The sequence below is a fragment of the Protopterus annectens genome, chromosome 1.part0 (assembly GCF_019279795.1).
Source record: "Protopterus annectens isolate FY-2018-M chromosome 1.part0, PAN1.0, whole genome shotgun sequence".
Classification (NCBI taxonomy): Eukaryota; Metazoa; Chordata; order Ceratodontiformes; family Protopteridae; genus Protopterus; species Protopterus annectens.
This window is the reverse complement of record NC_056725.1, coordinates 467,926,000-467,950,715: the sequence shown is the minus strand read 5'-3', so window position 1 is coordinate 467,950,715 and position 24,716 is coordinate 467,926,000. Positions and strand designations below refer to the sequence as shown.

General features: G+C 43.5%; 1 protein-coding gene across 1 annotated transcript in view; it reads right to left on the bottom strand.

Annotated features, from left to right (window-relative positions):
• The window catches only part of SMC1A (structural maintenance of chromosomes 1A), a 1,753,330-nt gene that overhangs the window by 1,593,215 nt on the left and 135,399 nt on the right, over positions 1–24,716 (bottom strand). The window contains exons 4-5 of the mRNA XM_044060554.1: positions 3,403–3,439; positions 176–194 (exon numbers count right to left, since the gene is read on the bottom strand). Of these exons, the coding sequence (XP_043916489.1) occupies positions 176–194; positions 3,403–3,439 (56 nt within the window). The remainder of the gene's footprint in view (positions 1–175; positions 195–3,402; positions 3,440–24,716) is intronic.

Below are 24,716 nucleotides of genomic sequence, written 5' to 3'. Positions count from 1 at the left end.
GTCAGGTCCAAGGATAGACCACATAACCCTTGCACTAAGGTCACTCCACAAACAAGTACAAATATGAATCTGTCATTGTCCATGTTGGTGTGAATGACCTGAGACGTACCTCCCTGGACAACATGAAGAGAGACATGGAAGAGCTCTCCGATCTTGTAGCCCAGGCAGGTATGACCCTAGCTCTGAGCAACATCCTGCCATCACCCAGAATGATACCGCAGTACAAGGACAAAATGATTGACTTCAACAATTGGCTAAGCTTCTGGTATCATTCTACGGGGATCCAGTATCTGTCTGCCTGCGATGAGATGGTCAACAGACCACGATGCTTTACCAGAGATGGCCTGCAACTGTTGCCCCTGGTATTCCAGATACTGGCTAAGGCTCTTGCCACCCCTATAGTGCCTTTTATTAGGCAAGGTTCAAATGACAAATTCACCACCGTAACAGGCAAGCAAAAACTGAGGGTAATGCTACTCAATGCTAGAAGTCTACATCTCAAAATGCACTCACTCGAGGCACTCCTTAAAATGGAGAATATAGATATCTGTGCATTGACTGAGACCTAGTTCAAGGCTCTAGAGAGCACCCCTGCATTACCAGGTTATAACTCATACCACACGTTTCAGCCATCTAACCTGGACGAGAACACCAAAGGCGGAGGTGTGTCCATATTCATTAAGGATAGCCACACCTCCCAGCTAGTTGCGCAGCATAATGCATCCAAGGTTACCTAAGTGCAACTAACTCTGGGCAAAACTACAATCCAAATTGTAGCTTGCTACAAATCCCCCACCATGCCGCAGGATTTCCACTCCTCTTTTCTTAATTTACTGGAAAATATTACTGTTCAACCAAACACCCTAATAATGGGTGATTTCAACTACCCCACCATTAACTGGGAAAACTACTCGTGTACCAACTCCTTCACCAAAAGCTTTCTGGAATTTATAAATTCCAGAGCCCTGGATCAACTTATCCACACCCCCACCAGGGGCAATATCCTAGACCTAGTCATTACCAATGTGAGTTACCGGTGTTCCACACCTGAAATCAACTCCTCGTTGGTCAGATCCGACCATAAGCTAATCACCCTAGATATCCACATTCCACCCCCCCCACCCACCATTAAGGAAACTACAGTAAAAAATTTCCCCAAAGCCAACTTAATGCTTCTTAACACAGAAGTGGCGAACTTCCTGACACCCATGCAGATGGACAATACAGTTACGACTGCTGAATCCTACACAAATGCACTCTATAAGCACTTACACAAGTGCATGGATTGTGCTATCCCAAACAGAACCAAGATGCTATCCTCAAAAAAAAAAAAAAGGGAAGCAAATCTGGTGGTCCCCTGCCATAAACAAACTCTACAACAGAAGGAAAAAACTGTTGCAAGAGAGTAAAATCCTAGGAGTGGAGGAGCTCCCTGGTTAGCCTCAGTAAGAAGCCGAGATCCCTTACTAGATCTTCCAAAGCTAGCTACGAAAACAAAATCGCCACTGATTCTACGGGCAACCACAAAGCATTCTATAGCTATGTAAAGAATCTCAATGGCAACACCCAGATCTGCTCTGAGTTACAGCACAACGGCACAAAAATTACAGAACCAACCTATATTGCCAACATCCTGGCAGATACCCCCTTCTCACCCCCTAAAGAGCCCATATCTATACAAGATGAATGCAGAATCCCTGTAATCACTTCTATGCAAGTAAAAGCTGCACTCTCTAAAACCAAAAACATAGCATCCATAGGACCGGACAACATCCTAGGCTGCGTTTTACAAGAACTTCAGAAGAAACTGGCTCCCCACCTAAGCACCATGTACAGTCATAGTCTCACGTCATGCTTTGTGCCCACTAAATGGCGCACCGCAACAGTTATCACACTCCACAAAGGGGGAGCCACCACTGATCCGGGAACTGTCGCCCTATTAGCCTGACGAGCCTGGTCTGCAAGGCCATGGAACATATCATCATGGAACTCATAAACAAAGATATTGGCAACCTCCAAACTCTGGACCCCACCCAGTTCAGGTTTGTGAAAGGCAGATCATGCCTTCTGAACCTGAGAGACTTCTTTGAGGCAGTCACTAAAGCCGTAGATGAGGGTAAGGTGGTTTGCACAACCTATCTTGACCTCGCCAAGGCTTTCAACACCACCCCCCATTCTGGAATTATAGCTAAACTAGGTATAAATCCCTACATCACAAGATGGGTTGCCAAATGGCTCACTGACAGAATCCACACTGTAAAAGCTGCAGACTCCAAATCTAACTTCAAACCAGTGACAAGTGGAGTACCACAGGGTTTAGTCCTGGGACCTCTCCTGTTTGGCATCTACTTTTCTGAAGTACAGGCTAACACACAAAGCCTCTGGCTAAAGAAGCTTGCAGATGACTGCAAACTAGGAGCTATAGCAGAGTCCCCAAATGATGTGGACATCCTACAGAAGGGCCTCACTGAGACAGATGCCTGGTGTCAGATGCATGGCCTCAAGATCAATGCCAAAAAGTGCAGTGTCATCCCCTTTCGTAAAAACTCTGTACCCATGAACTACCACATAAACGGCAGTCTACTGAACACCGAATGTGTGATAAGAAACTTTGGGACCTAGGTGGACAGTAGTCTCTCCTTTGATAAGCACATCACCACAGTAGTCAGGAAATCCTTCTATGTGGCACACCTCATCACAAAAGGGTTCTCATCCAGGGGGGGAAAAAAAAAAAAAAAAAAAAAAAAAAAAGAGGTCACTGCTCCCCTCTACTAGGCACTCATTAGACCCATTATAGAGTACAATGCCCCTTTTGGAATGTACCTCACAAGACATCTGCAGCACCTGGAAAGGCCACAGAAGTACCTCACAAGGAGGATTACTGGCCTCAAACAGATGCCCTACAATGACAGTCTCTCGCCTTCTCCGAGGAGATCTCTGCCTAACATATAAAGCTATGTTAAACTCAGAACTGTTGGACATGCTACACCTTAAGAAATTCCAATCCCTCACAGCTACACACTATAGAGACCTAAACCTTGTCACCACAATAAACAGGGCATGCTGGGGGGATAGATTCCTGTCCCAGAAACTTCCTATACTCTGGAACAAGCTACCCATCTATGTCAAGCAAAGTTCCTTATTAGCATTCTTCAAGAAAAACCTTAATGAATGGATGGGAAATAGGAAATACACCCCGGGGATCACTTCTGTGGCTCTGCTCGACAGGGGCACAGGAAATTAACTTTCTTGGGTGGCGTAAGCCAGGGAACCTTGTTAGCTAGGCTTACTTAGGCCCTTGGGCCAATAGCCTAGTACCTACCTATAAACCTATGATTCCAGGCAGTTTGAAAAGATTCAGTGAAGATACGTCAGTCATGTAAATATGAAAAAAGTGGATACCCTGCAGCCTGCAATGAACTATAACTGGACCTAGATACTGTGTTAACACTGTTAATGCAGTGGAGAGTTCAAGGCTACGGCACAACCGCACCAAAACCTTACTGATTCCTGCGTGTGTGTCACATTAAGAAATTCCTGAAATCTGGATGAACAGGAATGTGATAAACGTCTTTAAAACTAATGATACATGGAAACTTGAATGAGAAAGAACAGGTAACACATTATGAATTGATACAGTTTTGAATTTCGACACCATTACAAATTGGTATTGGAAAGATATTTTTCAAAACTGGTCTCTAAGCATTTTCTTTCTTTGGTACTAAAAACATCCTTGAATAAGACCCCTTTCCCATGTGGGAAAGGTGAACTGGTTCCATCACCCCCACGGACAGCATATGAGGAAAAACAAATGGAAACGAGAGTCTGAAGGAAGCAGAATTTCCTCCCACTGCCATCTGAAAACTTGATGATCATCAAAACCCATTTACCTGAAACTGTTGCCAAAGAGAAAAGTGGAGATTCAAACTTTCTGGAAGAAAAAAGGGGTTGTCAGGCTGGAAGGTGGAGTACAGTTGTCTACACTTACCATAAAACTAGATGTTAGAGTGTACTCACTGTTGCAGTCATTACATCTGGGTTATCTGCCCGCAGGTAGCCCTTAGCCGGCCTGAACATCAAAGTTTTGGATTCCTGCATCGGATGCAGTCTCTTCTTCCATGACGTCAGGTCGTCAGGGGTATAAAAAACACGCAGCCAATGCCATTACATCAGTTTTTCTTGCCCCAAATGTCAGGTGCCCCCACAATGGGAAGCAATTATATGATGTTACACCTCCATCAAAAAGCAAATACACCAGAAAGCTTAAAACAAGAAGCAAAGGTAGAGCCAAGAGGAGTCAGGGGGCTGGAGGGAGGGTAACCAGGACTGCAACAGTGAATACACTCGAACATCTGCATTTATGGCAAGTGTACACAACTGTACTATGTTCTTAGTGTTTCACTGTTGCAGTCATTACATTTGGGTAGATTCCCAAAGCTAAGGAAGGGAGGAGGAAGTTAGAGAGCATTAGGACCAGCTATTAAGCCCTACAATACTGCAGTGGCAAAACCACCTCTGGATTTAGAAAAAATAGGCATGTGGTAATGCTTGGTGAAGGTATGAACAGAGCTCCAGGTAGCAGCTTCTAGGATGTCCCTGGTAGGGACCCCTCTGAGAAAGGCTGTAGAGGTAGATGCAGCCCTGGTGGAATGTGATCTTATCCCCTGTGGGGTAGGTTTTCCATGGTGCTTATAGCAGAAATGAATGCAATGGGCTATCCATTTAGAAATGGTTTGCTTTGAAATGGCCTTCCCCTCTGCCCCTACAGCAAAGCCAACAAGCAGCTGTTCAGATCTTCTGAGAGGCTTTGTCCTGTCCAAATAAAATCTAAGTTGTCTGTGCACGTCCAAAGAATGCAGAATTCGTTCTCCTTTGTTTTGTGGATTAGGAAAAAGGGTAGGCAAATGAATGGACTGATTTAGGGCCACACTAGACACCACCTTGGGCATAAAGGAAGGATTGGTCCTGAGGGAAACCCTGTCTGCATGGAAGATAATGAAGGGCTCCACTGCCATGAGGGCCTGTAATTCAGACACTCTTCTTGCTGAAGTGATGGCTAGAAGGAAGGCTGTTTTCCAAGAAAGGGATTTCAATTCTGCAATTGCAGCTGGTTCAAACAGAGGGAGAGTGAGCTTTTCCAATACAGAATTAAGGTCCCAGGCTGGAGTACGGGCTCACCTGGGGGGTCTTAAATTTTTAGCCTTTCTAATTAATTGCTTTAACAGGGGGTGAGAGAAGAGGGGTGGTTCAGTATTATAATGTGCTGAAATTGCAGAGGCATGAATTTTAATTGACGAGAAGGATAGGCTCTTGTGGAGCATTTCTGTTACGTACTGAAGAATATGAGGCAAACTGGGCATCGTAGTGCCCATACCCTGGGTCTGGCTCCAGGAACATAGTATCTTTTCCACTTTTCAGTGTAGGACTTTCTAGTACTAGGTCTTCCTCCTTCCAGAATGACCTCTAGCACCTGCATACTGAGGGATACTATTAGAGAGCACAAAGAATTAGCCAGGCTGCAAGGTTCAGGGTTTGAAGCTGAGGGTGCAGAATCTGGCCTGCCTGCTGGGACAGCAGGGAAGTTCTCTGAGGTAGGTGCCACGGATTCAGCAGTATCATGCTGCACAACAGGGGATACCAGTGCTGGCAAGGCCAGTCTGGTGCAATAAGAATTGTCCTTGGTTTGTCCTGTTTGATCTTTAGCAGAACCTTCAAGAGGAGATGCAGAGGGGGAAAAGCATAAACCGAGAGGCTTTCTCAGGTGAAGGACAGGGCATCCACTTTCCAAGCTTGACTGTGGGGAGTCCTTGTGCAGAATTTGTCCAATTGGTAGTTTTGGGGGGAGGCAAACAGGTCCATCTCTGGAGTCCCCCATTTGTTCAAGAAAGGCTAAAAATTTAAGACCCCCCAGGTGAGCCCGTACTCCAGCCTGGGACCTTAATTTTGTATTGGAAAAGCTCACTCTCCCTCTGTTTGAACCAGCTGCAATTGCAGAGTTGAAATCCCTTTCTTGGAAAACAGCCTTCCTTCTAGCCATCACTTCAGCAAGAAGAGTGTCTGAATTACAGGCCCTCATGGCAGTGGAGCCCTTCATGATCTTCCATGCAGACAGGGTTTCCCTCAGGACCAATCCTTCCTTTATGCCCAAGGTGGTGTCTAGTGTGGCCCTAAATCAGTCCATTCGTGTGGGTCCATGAGATTTCTGCTTAGGTCATCTGCCAGTGAATTTAGCTTGCCTGGCAGGAACTAAGCTTGTAGGTGCACATGATAGCTCAAGGCTATGTTCCACAGAGCCATGGCAAGTCTGCAGAGAGGGTACGATTGGGTTCAGCCCTGCTTATTTATGTACCTCATAACTGTGGTGTTGTCTGTCTTTACCAATAATTGCCCTGGAAGGATATGGTCCTTGAAGGCAGTCAGGGAATTCTGTACAGCTAACATCTCTTTTTGGTTGATATGCAGGTGCATCTGACTCTGGTTCCATTTGCCCTGAAAGCATTACCCTGCCAAGTGAGCCCCCCATGCATAGTCTGATGTGTTTGTAGTCAGGGTTTGGGCGGCAGGGGGTGGATTGAAAGGGAGCCCCTTGTTGAGGTGGCAGGCCTCTGCCCACCAAAGGAACTCTGTCTTTATACAAGGAATGATAGGAATCATTGATTCCAGGTCCTGAGAATGTTGACACCATATGCTTTTGGATACCATTGTAGTTTTCTCATATGCAGTCTTGCATATGGAATTAGAAGAATGCAAGAAGCCATGAACCCCAGGGCTTGCAAAGATAGCTGGGTCTTTGTGGCCAGTAGTTTGAAGTAGGCTGTCAAACTTGTTTCGCTGGCGTGAGGTAAGCCATCTGGGAAGTTGTGTTCAAGCTTGCTCCCAGGAATACAATATATTGGCAGGGTACCAGATGAGATTTATTTTCGTTTATGGTGTACCCCAGCGAGGTTAGAAGTTTCTTTGCAAATGCCAGATGTTTTAATAGCATGTCCTGGCTTTCTGCCTGAATTAGACAATCGTCCAGGTATGGGTATATTTGAATATTTCTCTGCCTGCAAAATGCAATGGCTGGAGCTAGACACTTTGTGAATACCCTGGGCACAGTAGATAAGCCAAAGGGAAGTGCAGAGAACTGATAGTGCATGGAGCCTGTTCTGAAGCGTAGGTATTTACTGCAAGATTCCCTTATTGGAATGTGCAGGTAGGCTTCCTTTAAGTGTAAGGTTGCCAACCAGGCATCTTTGCCTTGCATAGGAGGCAGCTGTTGAAGTGTTAACATTTTGAATTTTGGGATTACCAAAAAGGTGTTTAGAATAGAGAGGTCCAGGATAGGGCACCAGGCGCCGTCTTTTCTGGGTACCATAGGTTCATAGTTATACACCAGGCCAATGACCACAAGTGCCTTTATAAGCCTAGCCATGCAGTCCAAACCAGTAATGAACTTTGTTAGGGAAAGCAGACCCTAGAAAATGCCAAAAACTGGCAACACGGACAAAATTAAAACCTACAAATTGCCAGTGGATTTTTTCAGATACCTTAGTCAGAGCCTTAGCAATTCAGCCACTCACCAAACTATATTCTTTCACCATCTGCATGCTTGATTATAGGAAACCACAACAGGTAGTTGAGAATGTTGCATAGTTGTATTAGCCAGGGGATACCACTCTCATCTGACAAACATGAGTGCATGTTACAGTCAGATATGAGGTATAGTACATTCATAATTTGCAATCAAATACCATCACTTTGTACTTTAGGTTGTGCTCAAGCAGTAGGTGCCTTTTCTGGAATGTCCTTACTGATGAACTTGGGTCTCAGTACAATGTTGTCTGTATGAAGGAGTCCTGTACTGTGCCAGGGTAGGTGCCCTAACAATTGAGTTCTGGCTGATGTACTTCTGTTCATGATCCCAAAAAGTTTTTTTTTTTTTTTTTTTTTTTTACTGTGATGTAACTGATCAAAAATGCATGGGAATTTCTACTACCTTGCAGAACTACTCCATGTCTGTGTGTCCACACACTGCTTAGGCCTGTGTGTAGCCTGAGACTGTAACCTAGGTTGTCTGCTGTTCCTGGGTTTGGACTGAAGGCCTGGAAGAGACTGGAAAAGACCAATTCTTAGAAGGCCAATGCCTACTAAATCTGGGAGGCTGTACTTGCAAGAAATCTTTAACAGTTTGCATAGATTTAGATTCTTCCTCAATCTTTTTAAGGACTTCTTCTGCCTTGTTGCCAAACAGGTGGTCTTGGTTTAAGGGAGCATCCAGTAATTTAGCTTTAACATGATCATTCAAGTTTTGCTATTTAAGCCAAGCATGCCTTCCAAGTACAGACCCAGTGACAGCAGCCCTGCAAGATACTTCTAAAAGAGTCAAAAACCACACTGCAAAGTATGTTTACCAACTTGTTCAGCAGAATGCATTAAATCCTGTAATTCTTTATGTTCATCACAGTCAGGAATCAATATCATTTTCTGTTCAAGTAGTCCCATAATACGCTGCTGATACTTTAACATATGAAACTGGCAATTTAAAGCCCTAATGGTCAAAGTAGCAGAAGTGTATACCTTCTTACCCCACCTGTCCAAGGCCCCATAATCTCTATCAGAGAGGGTACGTTTTTTGGCAGCAGTAGCCTTAATGCTCTTTGGTCCTTGGGAAATGGTCTCTGGATCCGCAGTAGGATTATTGAAGAGGAACTTGAGAGTCAAGCACTCTGTAATACCTGGAACGGTCAGACCAGATGGGACGGTATGCCCCGACCATGACTGAGCCGGTAACACACTCACTCCCCCCCCCCCCCGGATCAGATGCCCAACTCTTGGCTCCGAGAGCTCTGATCCGAAAGCGGATCAGACAAACTCGAGGGCATGGCCGGCGTCAAGGCCGAAGGCACCATCGGCACCAACCCCTTGACTCTGGGGCTCCTCGGATCCATAGACTCCGATATCCGATGGTGGATTGGAGAAGGAGCTAGCGGGGCAAAAAAAGGAGCCGAACTCCCCGCACCGGGACGGGGGGGGGGGAGCCAGCAATACCCCCATCTGCATTTGGGTTTGTACAAACCTTCGCATCATCCGATCCATGTCTGCTTCAGAGATGCTTCTGGTTGATCTGGAGGACGCCACCGACGCCGGCCAGGAGAGCCAATGCGAAGACTAGAGAGCCAACGCGAAGACTACCTCGAGGGTGGTCTAGCCTCCTCCTCCAGCTCCAGAGAAAAACATGGTGAATGGAGCCGTGGAGAGGACGGCCTGGGAACATTTACTGGAGACAAGATAACTTTAGCAGGAGGGTCGATGGATCTAATTTGGCCCGTCACTTGCAGCCCCTCTCTCTATCTTTATCCTTATTCACATGTCTCTCTGTATCCTTGTGTTTTTCTTCAATTTTCTTAGCCTCTTTCTCTCCCTGTAGTAAGGTGGGAGGGTGAGTCCCAGACAGGGGAGAAGGGCCAGAAGGCTGAACAGCCACAGCCATGGCTGGTAAGGAAGCTGAAAAGGAAGAAGCAGAAGTTGATTCTGCGGGTAGAAGACCCGCCAGAATCAACTTATTCCTGCGATCCCGCAGGGCTCGGGGGTTGAAGGCCGCACAAATCTTACAGCCAGAAGACAAATGGGCCACCCCCCAAGCAAACTACACACAAAGTGTGACCATCGGCTGGAGACCGCTTGTGGCTACACTCTGTGCACTTAGAGAAAGTCACTTTCTGACTTTCTGAAATTCTAAAGAAAAGACACACACACACACACACACACACACACACACACACACACACACACACGACGGGCGGGAAGGGAGGCCTACACTAAGCAAAAGTTTTCAACTTTCAAAACACAAAAAAACAATAAGTATCTTGGCCAATTAACAATTTACCTCAAAATTATCAAAAAGGGCACACACAAACCAAGTTTTAGAGAAAAACCCTAACACTTGCCTGGAGCTTAAGAATCCCATGCTGACGAAGCCACAGCAAACGAGATCTTGGGATTGGAAGGAGGTTGCAGTGCAGTATGGGTAGGGGGAGGAGCATGGAGCTTGGAGCTCGGATCTTTTTGCTTGGTATGCTGCCGGCTCAGATCCATAACCCACAGGTTGCTGATCAAATGATGTTAACTACTTCAGATCAGAAATTTCAGAATCCTGATCGGAAGAATCAGAAGGAAAAATCAGTTCTAGGTCTCTTAGAGGGGAAGGCTGGCTTCCCCTAATTAAAGTAATAAGGTCCTCAGCCATTCTAAGCATTTGTTTTTTTAGGCATATGGGCCTGACAATGTGGTTTGGACATCGGTTTTCTAAGCGTGTGTCGAGGTTTAGGCCTTAATGAATAAGATGGTGTCGGTTTAAAATGCAAATCTATAGGCCTGAATACACCCTCAGAAGCTGGTGCCTGCACAGTGGCTCCGGACCCATCCAAGGTAGAGACCTCCACAGGTTCCATAGTCAAGGAAGCATCTTGCGGCATACCGGACTCCGAACGGGTCTCCGTAGAGGCCTGTGAATCTGAAGTAGCGGGTATCAGGGGCTGCGAAAGCACCTCACTGAGTACCGGCGAACTGGTGACTAGCTTAACGGAAGCGTCGTCGGCAGTTTTGGACCTATGCGGTCTGTCTCTGTCTTTATCCTTTCGTTTTTTTCAGAATATCAGTAGTCGGATGGCTTACTGAAGCCATTTCTGGACAGTTAAACAGAGTACCAAAATAATTTGCTGTGCAAATATACCAACGACAAATGGTTTGGGGGTTGAACAAGGCACAAAACATACAGCGAGGGACGTCGTGGTCTGCACCTAAGCAAGGAATGCAGTACGAATGAAAATCTTTATGAGGTATTTGCTTTCCACAGGTAAGACAATTGTTAACTTTTACTGACATTGGTTAAGAGCAAGAAAAAGGATCTCCAATGGGGTACTTAGCTTTTTTGAACGGTTCTGAAACTCAAAAACGTTAATTTCAAGAGCCGGCCGACCAGCACTTGCGAACTGTTTCTGCTTCAGGCACCACACAGCAAGAAAGACTGATGTAATGGCGTCGGCTGCATGTTTTATACCCCTGATGACCTGACGTCGTGGAAGAAGAGACAGCATCAGATGCAGGAATCCAAGACTTTGATATTCAGGCCGGCTGAGGGCTACCTGCAGGCAGATAACCCAAATGTAATGACTGCAACAGTGAAACACAAAGATCATCACTGATTTTTGGAGTTATCTTCTCGGATCCCTCCCCCTTTCCATTTCTTCTTAAAACGTCTGTTTACGTGTATTTTCTGACTGTTTATTTTATTTAAAAAAATTGGAAGACCTAGAGAATCCGTTTGAAACACTGTAAATGGAGGGCTGAAAAATCAGACTCTCTGTTATCAGCTTATCCCTTTCACCACACTTTTTGATCATATCTGCAACAGAAAGGGCAAAAACTAAATCTCTATCCAAAGAATTTAAAATCACATTTTTATCATCTGGGAGGTTCTGAGAACACAGCCATGCAAATATTCCCAAAACAGTACCAGGGACCATAGCCCTTGTAGTGCTATCAGACTCACACACTCAATGCAAAAAAACGAGTAGCTACTTGAATAAAAAAAATTAAATTTTAAAGTAATTGTTTTTCTCACAAGAAGAAACAGCATATAAAACATTCCTTATACTTTAACAAAACCTTAACCTAAGAGGTTGACAATTAAACATTCTGAAAATCAAAGTTGCTGAAGAATACACATTCCCATATCCATCAAAACATCTTCCCATCATTATCAGAAAGAGTAAAATTGGAATTAACTCATTAACCCCATCTACAGTCTCACAGCACCTCTGTGCTTACATCCGAGCGCGTCATTAGACGATAGCAATTACAAGCTGTTACCCCCAAGTGCCTTCCACAAGCGAGAGAAACTTCAGTGCAGATTTGTAGCACAGCTTAATTTAAAACTTGCTGAAATCGTAGCTGAACTTATAATGTACCTTATACAGTTACGATTCGGCATGTTTTACATTAAGGTCTCATTAAACTTTTAGTCGAAAATCCCATTTTAAAGTTGTTGATAAAGCAAGTGGTGGCAGCCAATCAGATTCTTGCAAATCAAAGCCACTACTTGCCTAACAACCCCACCCCCAACTTTATTTTATTTTGTTTTTTCCCAATAAAGAGAGGTTCCAGCAGCAAGTATTTCCTTTTTGTTCCTGATATTTGGAGATTTTACCTGCTGCTGGATCCCTCTATTTGACTTGCGCACTCACCGATTGCACAGAGATCGTTGAGAGCCATATCGGTTTGGCGGTTGGAGTTCCTGCTTGAATTTTCCTTGGCTTGATTTGACTGCATCCAGAAGCAATTTGGCCCAAGAACTGCTTCTTTTTTGTGCCGGTAAGTTATCCCATATCACAGAATAGCTACACGTTTAAAACAGTGTTCATGTGCAAATCCAAATGCCTTGTTGTCATCAGCAGACATGACATTCTACCTAAACTTTATTACTTCCATTGGTTAACAGTCCTGTATGCGGTGTAGTAAATCTGGGTTAATTTCTCCTGACAGGTGTAATGTAGCAACTGCCATTTTGTGATGCTTAACCTTTTGTGTGTGCATGCTCAGCAGCCCTTTTATAGGGAATGTAACCAACCTTTCTGTGCCAAAGACTTCTCTGTTTCCCCAGTGACCCCTCCCAATACTGTTACCGTTAACAGTATTCACTGACCTGTGTAGAACTCCCTTGGTACACTACAGCATTCAAAACCAAGTCCCCCTGCTCCCTACGCAGCCCGTACTGCAAGGTCTGCATTTCGCCTTTGAGTGTTCCTCGATTTAATCAGTTACATCACAATTTTCTTGTTAACCTGACAGAAAAAATTGACAATCTGCTCAAACCCTTTTTTTCCTTGATGATGTAGATGATTAATGGAGTACTAGCTATGTATTTATTTTCTTTTTCACTTATTAGCTAGGGTAGAACAATATCCAAATGGACCACTTTCAGCTTCAGCATGGAAGAAAAAAAAAAAAAGCACCATAACACTCTGAGTCTCTCTCTCTCCTTCAGCTTTTCCTGGTTAGGGGTCGCCACAGTGGATCACCTTGTCCGCTCATGACTGGCAGTGGAGTTTTTACGGTGTCGAGTTGCCAGGCCGACGTCCAATCTTCCACAGAAGGCACACACATTCAAAGTGTAAAATCTTGAAATATGACATATGACCGATGCTCCGGTTTCATCAGACGTTAAAGACATGCATGTGGCGCATTTCTTCCAGAGTCTCCACTGTAAACTGCCTTTGTTCCAAGCCATACTTTCCCGGTAAACAAAAGTTAAATAAATAAATTAAAGTCCCCTAAATCACACAGTAAAACATATTTCATGCATCACAAAAAACAGACCACCTTATACTCCATTTATCTGCTTTTTGGAGGATTATGTTAGAGTAGTAATTCTACCGTTCTTCACGGACGTCAGTGGATTATGTCAAATGTACATAACTGGTGTAGGTTTTTATTAATGGAATGTAATTGAATGTATCACAAGTTGTTTCTTCTCTGTTGTAACTTAAATCTTAATCTTTTTTTTCTACCAGCAGTTTTTTTTATAGTTTAGCAGTATAGAAATGGTGATATCGAAATTTGTTAGTTTTATACTTTAGTTTTGTTTTGGGGTTAGTTGTTTTGTTAGTTTTGGGTTATTGGCAATTTCAAATTAGTATTTTTAATCTGTTTTATTTTATTTTAACAATTTTTAATTCTGATAATATAAAGTTTCATATGGATGGAGTTGATTCAGGCAAGCAGTTTTGTTTTTTAGGGGGGTGATTTTTCTGTGCATATAGTTATTTTTTTCCAGTGTGGTAAATGTAAAATGTGTGCAGCTCCACTTTATTTTATACAGGTAAATGTAGGTTGCAGTTTAGAAAAATGTTTCACTTGGGCTAGAGTGTTTTAGGAATGTCAGTGTCTACATTTTGCATGTAGATGTCCAAAACCTTAAGGGAAACTCTCAACAATGTGCTGAGTTGGCTGTGGATGGCACTACCTATACTCCTCCAGAAGATGTCAGACTGTTGACCAATAAAGTCGGCACAAACTTCACCCCCTCATCACCCCCAGTCACTCCCCCACAAAATACCCCCTACCATACCTTTAGATGTATGATATATGTATTATGTCCTTTGCATTAGTATTGCAGAATGTGGGGTATATATTTTGATGGCAGTAATGTGTTTTTTGCAAGCAGTCATGCATTTCAAGTGTTTCCTTTTTTCCTTACTTTCTTGTTCATAGTTACTGTAAACATCAAAGGTGCAACATGTCTTTGCAGGAATACATTTGCTGTTTCATATACTTCTGGGTCATGGCAGATTTTTCAAATATGTCCTCTAACATGATAAATAGTTCTGTAGCTGTAGCCATGTCTGGACATACATCTCTGTAACGTTGTGCACACCTTAGTGCTACAGCTGTACTGTACTGTACCCCATTTACAGACTGCTGCTTCTCCGGAGTTTGCTTTACTTTGCAATAGCTCATCCTACAATTGTTGTGGTTTATTTTTAATGGTAAATCCATTTCCATTTAGATAATTCATTTTGTACTTTTAAATAGTTTGTATTTAACTGAATGCATAGTTAAAATGCATGATTGTCAGAATTTTAAGTATTTACCTGATAAAATGACCTTTAATTCTGTTCCACTATAAATGTACTTGTGCAACTGGAGTTGGCATTATTTGGGTGAATTTTGGTTTTGTTTTTTTTTTCCTTTTTGGGAAATGGGTTAAGTTCACAAACGTTTGCTATGAATGAGACAGTTATCCTTTTACACTGTGAGCTGACTTAACCATGTACACTAATGCAACATTCATGGATGGTAGAGGGGCAGAAGTAAAGTGATGTCTAGGACAGGCTTTCCACTGGTAATTATGTACCGTCATTTGATAGCTATTGAAGTAGATGCTCTCATTGGTGGCAGAGGCCTCCTTATATCTGAGCAAGACAAAGACAACATTGTTACCTTCAAGTTCCTCTGTTCAGTGTTTTATGTGAAAAGGTCTGATTTTTGGCTGACTGCAGTTTGGTCTTGCAAAATTGTAATTGAAAGTGAAACATCAACGTCTATAGTCACAATGCACGGAGGTATGGTACTGGTGTTGCATTTAGTTGTCTTGCAGGAGCAAATTCTGTTTACTTTTATTGATTAGGTTAACTGCATTGGGCTTGTGCACTTTTCCTAGCAGACACCAAGGTGGCATTCCTGCTGTCTTGGGTAGTTTGGGCAGTACACCTGAGAAGAGCTCCAGGGCGAGTGCCATGGGTTTTGTACATCCACTTAGTCTGGTGGGTGGGACATTCTGTCTCTGCTAAATGATAGCATCTTGGTATGGTATCGTCCTTTGTATGTGCACTACTGGCGGCTGTATTTGTTAGAAATATTTATATTTGCCGTGAGGGTGGAACCCTTTAACCCTGGCCACCTTGTTTTTAGGAAAAGTGTTTTTGATTTCATGTCCATTTCTATGTTGTGGAGTTTAGTTTGTTCTCCCTATGTCCACACACACTCGTCTGTGAATGACCTATTTTTTGGTGGCTGAGCTTTAACTCTTAAGTGTGTTACTCTACATATGTCAGCTGCAGCTAGGTGAAATGGGGGTTCCACTATGGTCATACTGGAGAGGAGTATTTGTTTTCAGAGGTAATATGGTTTATATTAAGGTGTAGTAACTCTCTCATTAAACCTTTACCTGGATACCTGGATGGGGAGCAGAAAATATACCCCTTGGCTTCCACCTGTGTCCCTGCTAGACATTGGCAAAGGGTCCTGAGTTGTTGGAACATGGGCTAAATTCTTGGCTAGGTTTGCAAGGGGCTCAGGGCCAATAGCCTAGTAACTTTCTATTACCTATGTTCCTATGTACCAAAGGGGGCATTGGATTTAACAATAGGTCTGATGAGGGAATAGTACAATGGGGTTACAACCTCTCTTGTTCTTTAGGTGTGATGCCTTTGCTAAGCAGGTGAACAACATAAAATGCCTTCCTCACTACAGTAGACACCGGGAGGTCAAAGTTGAGGTCACAGTCACCTTGTGTTTCCAGGTCGGTCTGTACTGAATTGGTACTTGGGGTGTTATGATTTATTTTATAGTCAGCAAGGACATTGACTTTACCGAAGGGGGGGTGATAATGCCTTCAGTTTAAGACCATGGCTTTGGCATCAATCATTGGTCTGTGTTAACCCCTTTGAAAGTACACTGCCATTGCTAGAGGATTCTATGATGACACCCAAATTTCTGTCATCTGCAAACTTGGGCAGTCACAACCCCTTCATTTTGGCCTGCACTTACAAGACGGAACAATATAATTTTCCACAACACAGGAAAAAATTTAGTGCCTTGTGTTCTACACTTAGTATATATTATTTCTGTAAGTAATAAGAAATACAGCTAATAGCCATTCATTAAAGACATGCAAGATAGTTTGGTAAGAGATACACATACATATCTGTATCTCTATTCTACCAATGTTTCTGAGACTTTGACCCACCACAAGATTGCCCAAATCAGCTTTCTTGGGACCTTGTCATAAGCTTTCTCCAAGTACAGGAATGCTCGATTGGACTCTTTCCTCATCTCTAGACTCTTCACAGCTGTGTGTCTCACTGCAAATATTGGCCCAGTTGTGCTGCATCCAGATCTGAACCCAAACTGCTCATCTCCCATCTTACATTCAACTAGTCTGCATATTCACTTATCAGTCTCTCCAGAACTTTCATGCAGTGTGACAGGAGTTTGATATCTATGTACTGCCCAAAGTTGTGGATGCCCCCTTTGTTCTTGTACTGCCCAAAGTTGTGGATGCCCCCTTTGTTCTTGTACACTATTACTAGTATGCTTATTCTCCAGTCATCTGTGATCCAACTTTCTCTCCATACTGCTAGGAGTCATTTCTCCCCATCACACCCAATATCTTGATCATATCTGCTATGACCTCATTTGAGCCTGATGCTTCCCTGATCTCACTTTCCTTGGTTCTGTTTTTACTTCTATGGTGGTATCCTCTTCTTCTTTAAGTGTAGGTTGTGTTTGGGGAAGTACAGCTTCTGTAGGGTTTTCTTCATTCAGAAGCTGCTGAAAGTACTCCTTCCATCTGTATTTTATTTCCCATGGGTTGGTAGGCAGATATTTATTGGCATCACTTACAAAGGGTATTTTAAGTATCTGTTTATGTTTCTGTCTTTGCCTTGCAGTTACTTTGTACCATTTACAGTCACTTTCCAGAAGCTGGTAGAATGCCCTGTTGTCTTGTCCTGCTATTACAACTGCCTTCTCTTGGCCTCTTTCTTAGCCAACCTGTATTCCTTCTTTGGCTGGTCTGTCTTTTCCATCTCGTACTTTTTCCTGCACTCCTTTCTTTTGATGACTTTCCAAAATTCTGCATTCCACCACCAGCTTTCTTTGCATACATTATTTGCATATCTGCTTGGGCCACATATACCTGTGCTGCATCCTCACAAATGCAGTTTTGACGCAGTGCCATTCTTTAACTCCACCTATTTCTTCTTCGAGATGTTCTAGAGCCCCGAGTAATTCCCTGAACTCTTATGCTCCAAGCACCACACATTCAATGATAAAACATTGGTAAAGTTCATGCCCAAAAATATTTTATCTATAACTTGAGTGGAACTTTAATAACTATTATACAAATTTATAAAAAACACTAAAGCAATAATAAACTTAGTATATGATCTAATGGTGCAGCCACAGCTAACATCCAAGATACGGGAAACTTGGCTAACAAGTGACTAATTAGAGGATAAAAGACATAGTTCCCTATTGAAATCTTGGCACTCAACGCCAAGTGCTGACAAGCCAACAAAAAAAGAATGAAACTACTGTAGTAGTCACAGCCCTTCCATTTTGGCCTGTACTGACGAGAACTATATGCCAACCAAGGGCCCACCACTGACCCTTGTGGGACCCCACAGTTGACAGGCCTGCTGGCAAATGACTCGCTCATTAGTTCCTTTTAGTACAACTTAGTCCGCATAGTGGCTCCATCATAAATTAAATATATCTAATAAATATACTATAAAGCATTTATTTTTTGTAAACAACTGATATGAATATGATATATATGCGTATCTTACCAAACTACATTAAATCTCTTGGCTGTATTTCTTATTACTTACAGATCCAGCCACATAAGGTTGAGATTTTGTCTAGGCTTATTGCATTTCTGATATACTCCGTAGTTGTCGGAGGGAGATAAAGGGGATTACTTGCTGACTACTACTAGCTATGTTACATTTTGGGAATTTTTCTGGGCTTTGTCAGCAATGTGTGCAACTTAGGTGGGAGGAAGGGCTAAGTGTTACACTATCTGACTGAATTATTCAGGTCTTCTCCTTAACGATAATGAGTGTGTTACATAACAGCTGCACAAGGTAATATACTGAATGCCTACTCAACAGGTTATGTGCAGCAATTATCACCTGTGTGTGAGCATGCATAACTTTGCAGTAATGAAAGACAGGTCATTATCACATTAGCAATAACTCAGTTACAATACATCACCGACTCATCACTGTTCAGGTAAAACTATCAGCAGCTGTCACGGTTATTCACATAAGTACAACTCATCATCACATTGATGAATGCACAAGCCAGATTGCGTTTCTTCTCTGCTTGGAGTCATTGCAAGCCACCCCCCACCCATTCTTAATCAACTACCTACCCTCTGAAACCCCTTATTTTATATATATATATATATATATATATATATATATATATATATATAAATAGGTGTGTGTAACCAACAAGGCAAGGTGGTGAGCTAAAATGCTGTAACTCATCCATCCAAGAACTTGAGGAGTCACCTACAGTCTCTCTCTTTGACATGGTATGCCAAGAGAAATATCCTCATGCTCAAAATGGAAATAAATACTTCTAGTATTAGCAGGGGACGTAGGACTGAAACATCATAAAAACAGGACTCTGTTATGATCATGAATCTGTTTAACTTACTGAACTATAAAATATACCTCCAAGCTCCACCTTTAATGTATACTAGAACCCTGGTCCCTCCTTCCTCTGTAGGAGCTGGCCCAGCCAAGGATACCTGGCCTGCTTGCAGGGGAGACAACCCTATAAAAAGAGAGGAAAGGTCATGAACTCAGTTTTATATACTACAGCAATCAGTTCCCTTACCCAAAGGTCCTTGGTTAGACTGAACCAATGGTACCCAAACATACAACACATATTATACTTCAAAATTTCTAATCCCATATGTTCGACAACATATGATCGAATTTCGATAGTTCGAATATATAATAAAAAACAAAAAAAAAAAACTTACCTTAACGGTACAGGCAGGGAGGCAAGCCCCCTGCACCCCCCTACTTAAATATACCAACTCCGAGATCGCACTTTCAGTGCAGAAAAGGCAAATTCTCCTATTCTGCACTGAACGGTGCCATAATACTTGACCTTCGAACACTTGAAATGTCGATCATATGGTGCTGACCATATGACGTTCGACATTTCAAGCGTTTGAGGTTCTAATAGGAACCATATATATATATATATATATATATATATATATATATATATATATATATATATATATATATATATACACACACACACACAGATATATATATACATATACATATATACACATATACACATACACACACATATGCATGTATATATCTTGCCAGACTGACTACTTCACTATGGTGTAAAGATTTCTGTTAATTGTTTTTAATTGGACATTTCTTAAACAATGTTTGGTGCATGTACAAACATTACCTCATTGATTAAAGCAAAGTTCTTTTCCTTCGGTTTAGCTGTATTTTCACGAGTAACATACAGATTCAAGTATCCATTTTATTAATGTAGTTCATATCTTTGTGAATTAATGTAACTGAACCACATATGATGAAACAGTTGAATGTCTCAAACAATCACTACACAGTGCCTGTTGTGTTGCTCTGCAGCTGCCTCTGTGCAGGTGAGTAACATTATATTGTTCTATACCATTGTTTTTCGACTTTGCGTTCACCCGACATCACACCCCTCAGTGAAGATGCCATCTGCTAAGAAGTCAAGCAACATTTACTTGGGCAAGGATACGGATTCTGACAGTAATACCAGTGGGCCCGAAATGGAATTGGACCTTGATTCACAATGCAAGGCAAACCAGAGTGAGGATGACAATTATGATGCCGATGATCATATTCCACTGGCAAGTCTGCGTGAGAAGGCCATTACTGCTGATAAAGATGATGCCCCTGTCCCAGCGATTCCTGACAGTCCCCTATGCTCTACGCCCGACCTCACCACTGTTGATGAAACTGACCACGACAGCGAGGATGACGTGCCACTAGCCCAGCTAAGGTATGATGGCACATACAATAGTGGGCATCAACTTGAATCCTATTTTGACATGAAGGATGAATTGCCTCTGAGTTACGGCAAGGGCATGGCCTGACCGGACCTTTGCAGTCCTCAATCGCCCAGGCCAGGCCTAGTGCTGAAGAGGAAGTGGATATGCTTCCTACTATACCTAAGTTCAGGTGTAGTCCACAGCAGGTTGATGTGGATGGAGAAAGTCCACGGGATCTGAGCCAAAGTAGCTCCTTGTCAAGCAAGGATCGGTGTGTGCCGCAGCATGGAATGTGTGTGAGTACTCCACTCAGTAGCGAATACAAACCAGTGGGTAATGTAACTGATCACAGAGTACCATCTCTTAACCACCCCGTAGATTCCGTTCAAAACTGTGGGAGGCTAATGAAAAAGACACGGCGATCATGCCTACCACGAAACATATCGTGGGACAAACGCCTAACACCAGTTCACATAGATGACTGTGTGTCCGGTCAGCCCAGTCACGAACATGGACTCAGACAGCACAGAGATGGACTTCCTATCAAATTGAGGAACTGTACTCGCTTATTGCTGATGAGACTAACCATTATGCTGCACAGAGGCAGTCTGCAGCAGGCAAGGTTGATAAGCGGTGGAGTCACGTTTGTCCTGGAGACAGACGCACATTTCTTGGGGTCAGAATATACATGTCTATTGTACATGTTCCAGAATAGAGGCAGTACTGGGAAACACACCATGTATATGGCCACTTCCCAATAGCAGAGTACATGACCCAAGAGAGGTTTGAAAAAATTCAGCAGTATTTTCACTGCGATGACAAAAACCTCAGATGACCACAGGGCACTTTGAGTCATGACAAGCTCCATCATGTACGGCCAATACAGGATGCTATACTTCATGCATGTAGGACACAGTATAATGTGCATCGTGAGGTAGCAGTAGATAAACCATGGTTGGCTTCCGTGGACGTCTGACATTCAGACAGTTTATGCCTGGCAAGCCAAAGAGGTATGGCATTAAGGTGTGGGTGTGGGGGTGCTGGCTGACTCACATAATGTTTATGTGCATAAATTCCAGGTATAAACTGGAAAGGCAGAGCAGACCACAGAGGCTGGACTGGCACAAGGCTACACCACAGGGATCCAGAAGAAAAAAAAGTGAATGTCTGAGGAACCAGTAATGGCCAAAGCAGAGTCACCCAACAGTGGCTGTAGCACAGATTGAGCCTGTTGTGTTGGCAAGAGCTCCTGACAAGTTTACCAAGTTGCGGTTGACCTAACACGGGGACCGATTGGAAAGAAGCATCACATTTACTTTGACAACTTCTCCTCTGTCCCTCTGGCACAGCAACTGCTGCAAGACTGTCTGTACTGCTGTGGAACCATGTGCACCAATAGGTCGGATTGGCCTGTAATGTTCAACCGACAGGCCATTGGTAATGCACCTCGAGGGTTCTACAAGCAGTTGCAGAGTGGACCACTGCTTGCAACTGAATGGAAGGATAGCAACCCAGTATTTCTGCTATCAACTAATAGTAACCCAACCTTGGCAGTCTCCAGCACACGCAGGAGACAGCACGATGGAACAAAAGCTGCAGTGCCATGTCCACCAGTTGTAAACATGTACAACACATATGAATGGGGTGGACCAACAGGATCAGCTCAGGACACAGTATCCAACTGCTCGAAAGACAAGAAAATGGTGGCTATACTTGTTCTGGTTCCTATGGGATAAGGCCATAGTGAATGCTTACATTTTATTCCGTGAGAGTGCCAGCCACTGGCAGCTTTCACGTTCTGGCCGTGTTATTGCGGCAAGCCAGTTGCAGTTTGGAAGAAACCTAGGCATGCACCTCCTGGCCACCAGAAGAAAAGGAAACGATGCATAGAGATTACCGTCCCAGAGCCCATGATCAGAGTTGAGCAAGGATAACACTTTCCAGTGAAATGGCAGAAGTCACGATGCAAACACTGTGCCAGCAAGGGTAAACGTGCTGAACCATCATGGGGATGCCTGACCTGTAAGATTAACCTATGCGTGGAATGCTTTGGCGAGTACCATGGCCATACAGGTTTAGCAGACTGCTGACAGCAGTAATATGTGCAGTGCACACTGTACAACAAAGTTGTGGCCAGGCTGTTGGGTGCATCAGTGTGCGTCACATGCCACTGTGATGCAATGTTTGATGCCGGGAAAGGAGACATGCAAAAAGACAAGGTCAGGGTCAGTCTTGGGACACTTCAGATAACCGCCAGCTGGAGCCCCATGCCTGTCCTTGGCATATTAGTGGAGCAGTGGTCCTAACCCTGCCTTTTCTCTTTACATGTGCCCTTTCTGTGCCCCCTTGTCAGTGTCCACCCATGCAGTATTTCAGGTAAGGTAAGACCATCTTCTGCAGTTCTGGGAATCACTGGAAAGGGAGCAGCCCAAACCCTAAGCTGTCCCATCTCAGAATGCTGTGTTGGTGGATGCATCATAGGGTTATATCCAGCCACCATGGATCTTACGATCCACCTGGATCGCAGTTGGGAACTTGGAGACTCTTCAGCTCAGTCCCATAGTGCTGCTTGCTATCCTAGGTAAGCATGGCCTTGGGGGTGCCACTGTGATGCAGTGTTTCCATCCGGGAAAGGACACCTGCAAAAAGACGCAGCCTGGGTCAGTCTGGGTCTTTTCACATGTTGTCTTGGTGTAACTCTCCACTCAGTCCCCCTCCCTTCAGGTGTGAACAATGTATGTAGGTGCGGGTAGTACATGTATAAATGTCGAGGCAGCAATTAGTGAGTTACTTCAGTCCCTCATCCCTTAGGTCCATTGCTGAATGGGCACATGTAAACAGAAAAGGCAGAGGTAAGGCAGACTGCTGACACTGAAGGAAGTCGTGAGACACTAGTGGTAGCAGCAGTCTGAGTGGGCAGCCAGCACAGCTATGGGACACAAGATAACCAACATCTGGAGCCCCATGCCTGTCCTTGGCATATTAGTGGAGCGACGGTCCTTACCCGGCTTTTTCTCTTTACATACACACTTTCCTCTGCAGGTTTGTCCACCTTCTAACACTACCATGGCTTCACGACCAGGACAACAACAAGTGAGAGTGTGGGTATGTGGCCATTCCTACATTCACTGGGCTGTCAGCCATACCTCCCAAACTGAAAACCGGTAAAACTTGGAGCTTACCCACATCCAGTGTGAAGGTATATTGGATTGCAAGAAGAGGTATTCATTGGAGCGGACTACTGCAGTTGTTGAATTGAAGTCTTCCATCTACCCTGAGCCTGACATTCCTGTGCAGCACATTGGAGGGAATGATGCCATCAGTCAACCACTTGGAAGGCTACGGTTTCAAATCACGGAAATTTTTGAACACCTGAAGTCTTGGTGGCCACGTTGTCATTTTGTGTGGTCTGATATAATTCTTCGACAGATATGGAAAACAGCAAACAGTCAACGAGCAGCTCACAAGGCCAGATGTTTACAGAATGATTTCATGCATGGCTTGATGCACAGGGTCGGTGGATCTACAATCTGCCATGAAAGCATCACAGTGGAAGATGTTCACCTGTTCAGAAGGGATGGCATTCAGGAGGGCATTGCCTTGTTCTTGACAGACCTCCACAATGGCGTGAGGAGAGCTATGCAGGATTGCTAACATGCAGCTTGTGAGAAGAATGGAAAACACCCATGACCAAGTAGGACCAGTATAGTAAGTAAAACTCTATTAGGAAATGTGTTGTGTAAAATATATTTATCTGAGAGTTTGACAAATAACTGTGGTAAGGAGCTGGTGAGGATGCTGAGAATGAACAACCATTTCAGGAGAGTGCTACCACGTACAATCTAATGTCAGTGACCATCCTTGCCTGATAAAAGCAGACTAAAAAAAGTGTTGCATGTGTAGAGTTTAGATGACAGGAAGGGTTTAATACAGAACTTGATCCCTTAGGTCCATTGCTGAATAGACACATGTAAAGACAAAAGGCATAGGTAAGGCAGACTGCTGACACTGAAGGAGGTCGTGAGGCTGCAGTGGTATCAGCTGTCTGAGTGGGTAGCCAGCACAGCTATAGGACAGATGAGATGGCATTGCCTGCCACTGAAGTCCAATGCCTGTCCTGGGTTCATTAGTGGAGTGACTGTCCTTACCATGCTTTTTCTCTTTACATGTACCCATTCAGCAGTATGTTGGCTACACCAAGAATGTGTATATTTACAATCATGTGTGTCTACATGGTAAAACAACTGCTTCTGAATGCTGTACACACTAAAAGCTTTCAGTTTTGTTAGGACTCAGGTTATGGAAATTATGATTTTTTTTTCATATTTTGCTACATAACTTTGCAAGGGAGCATCAGAAT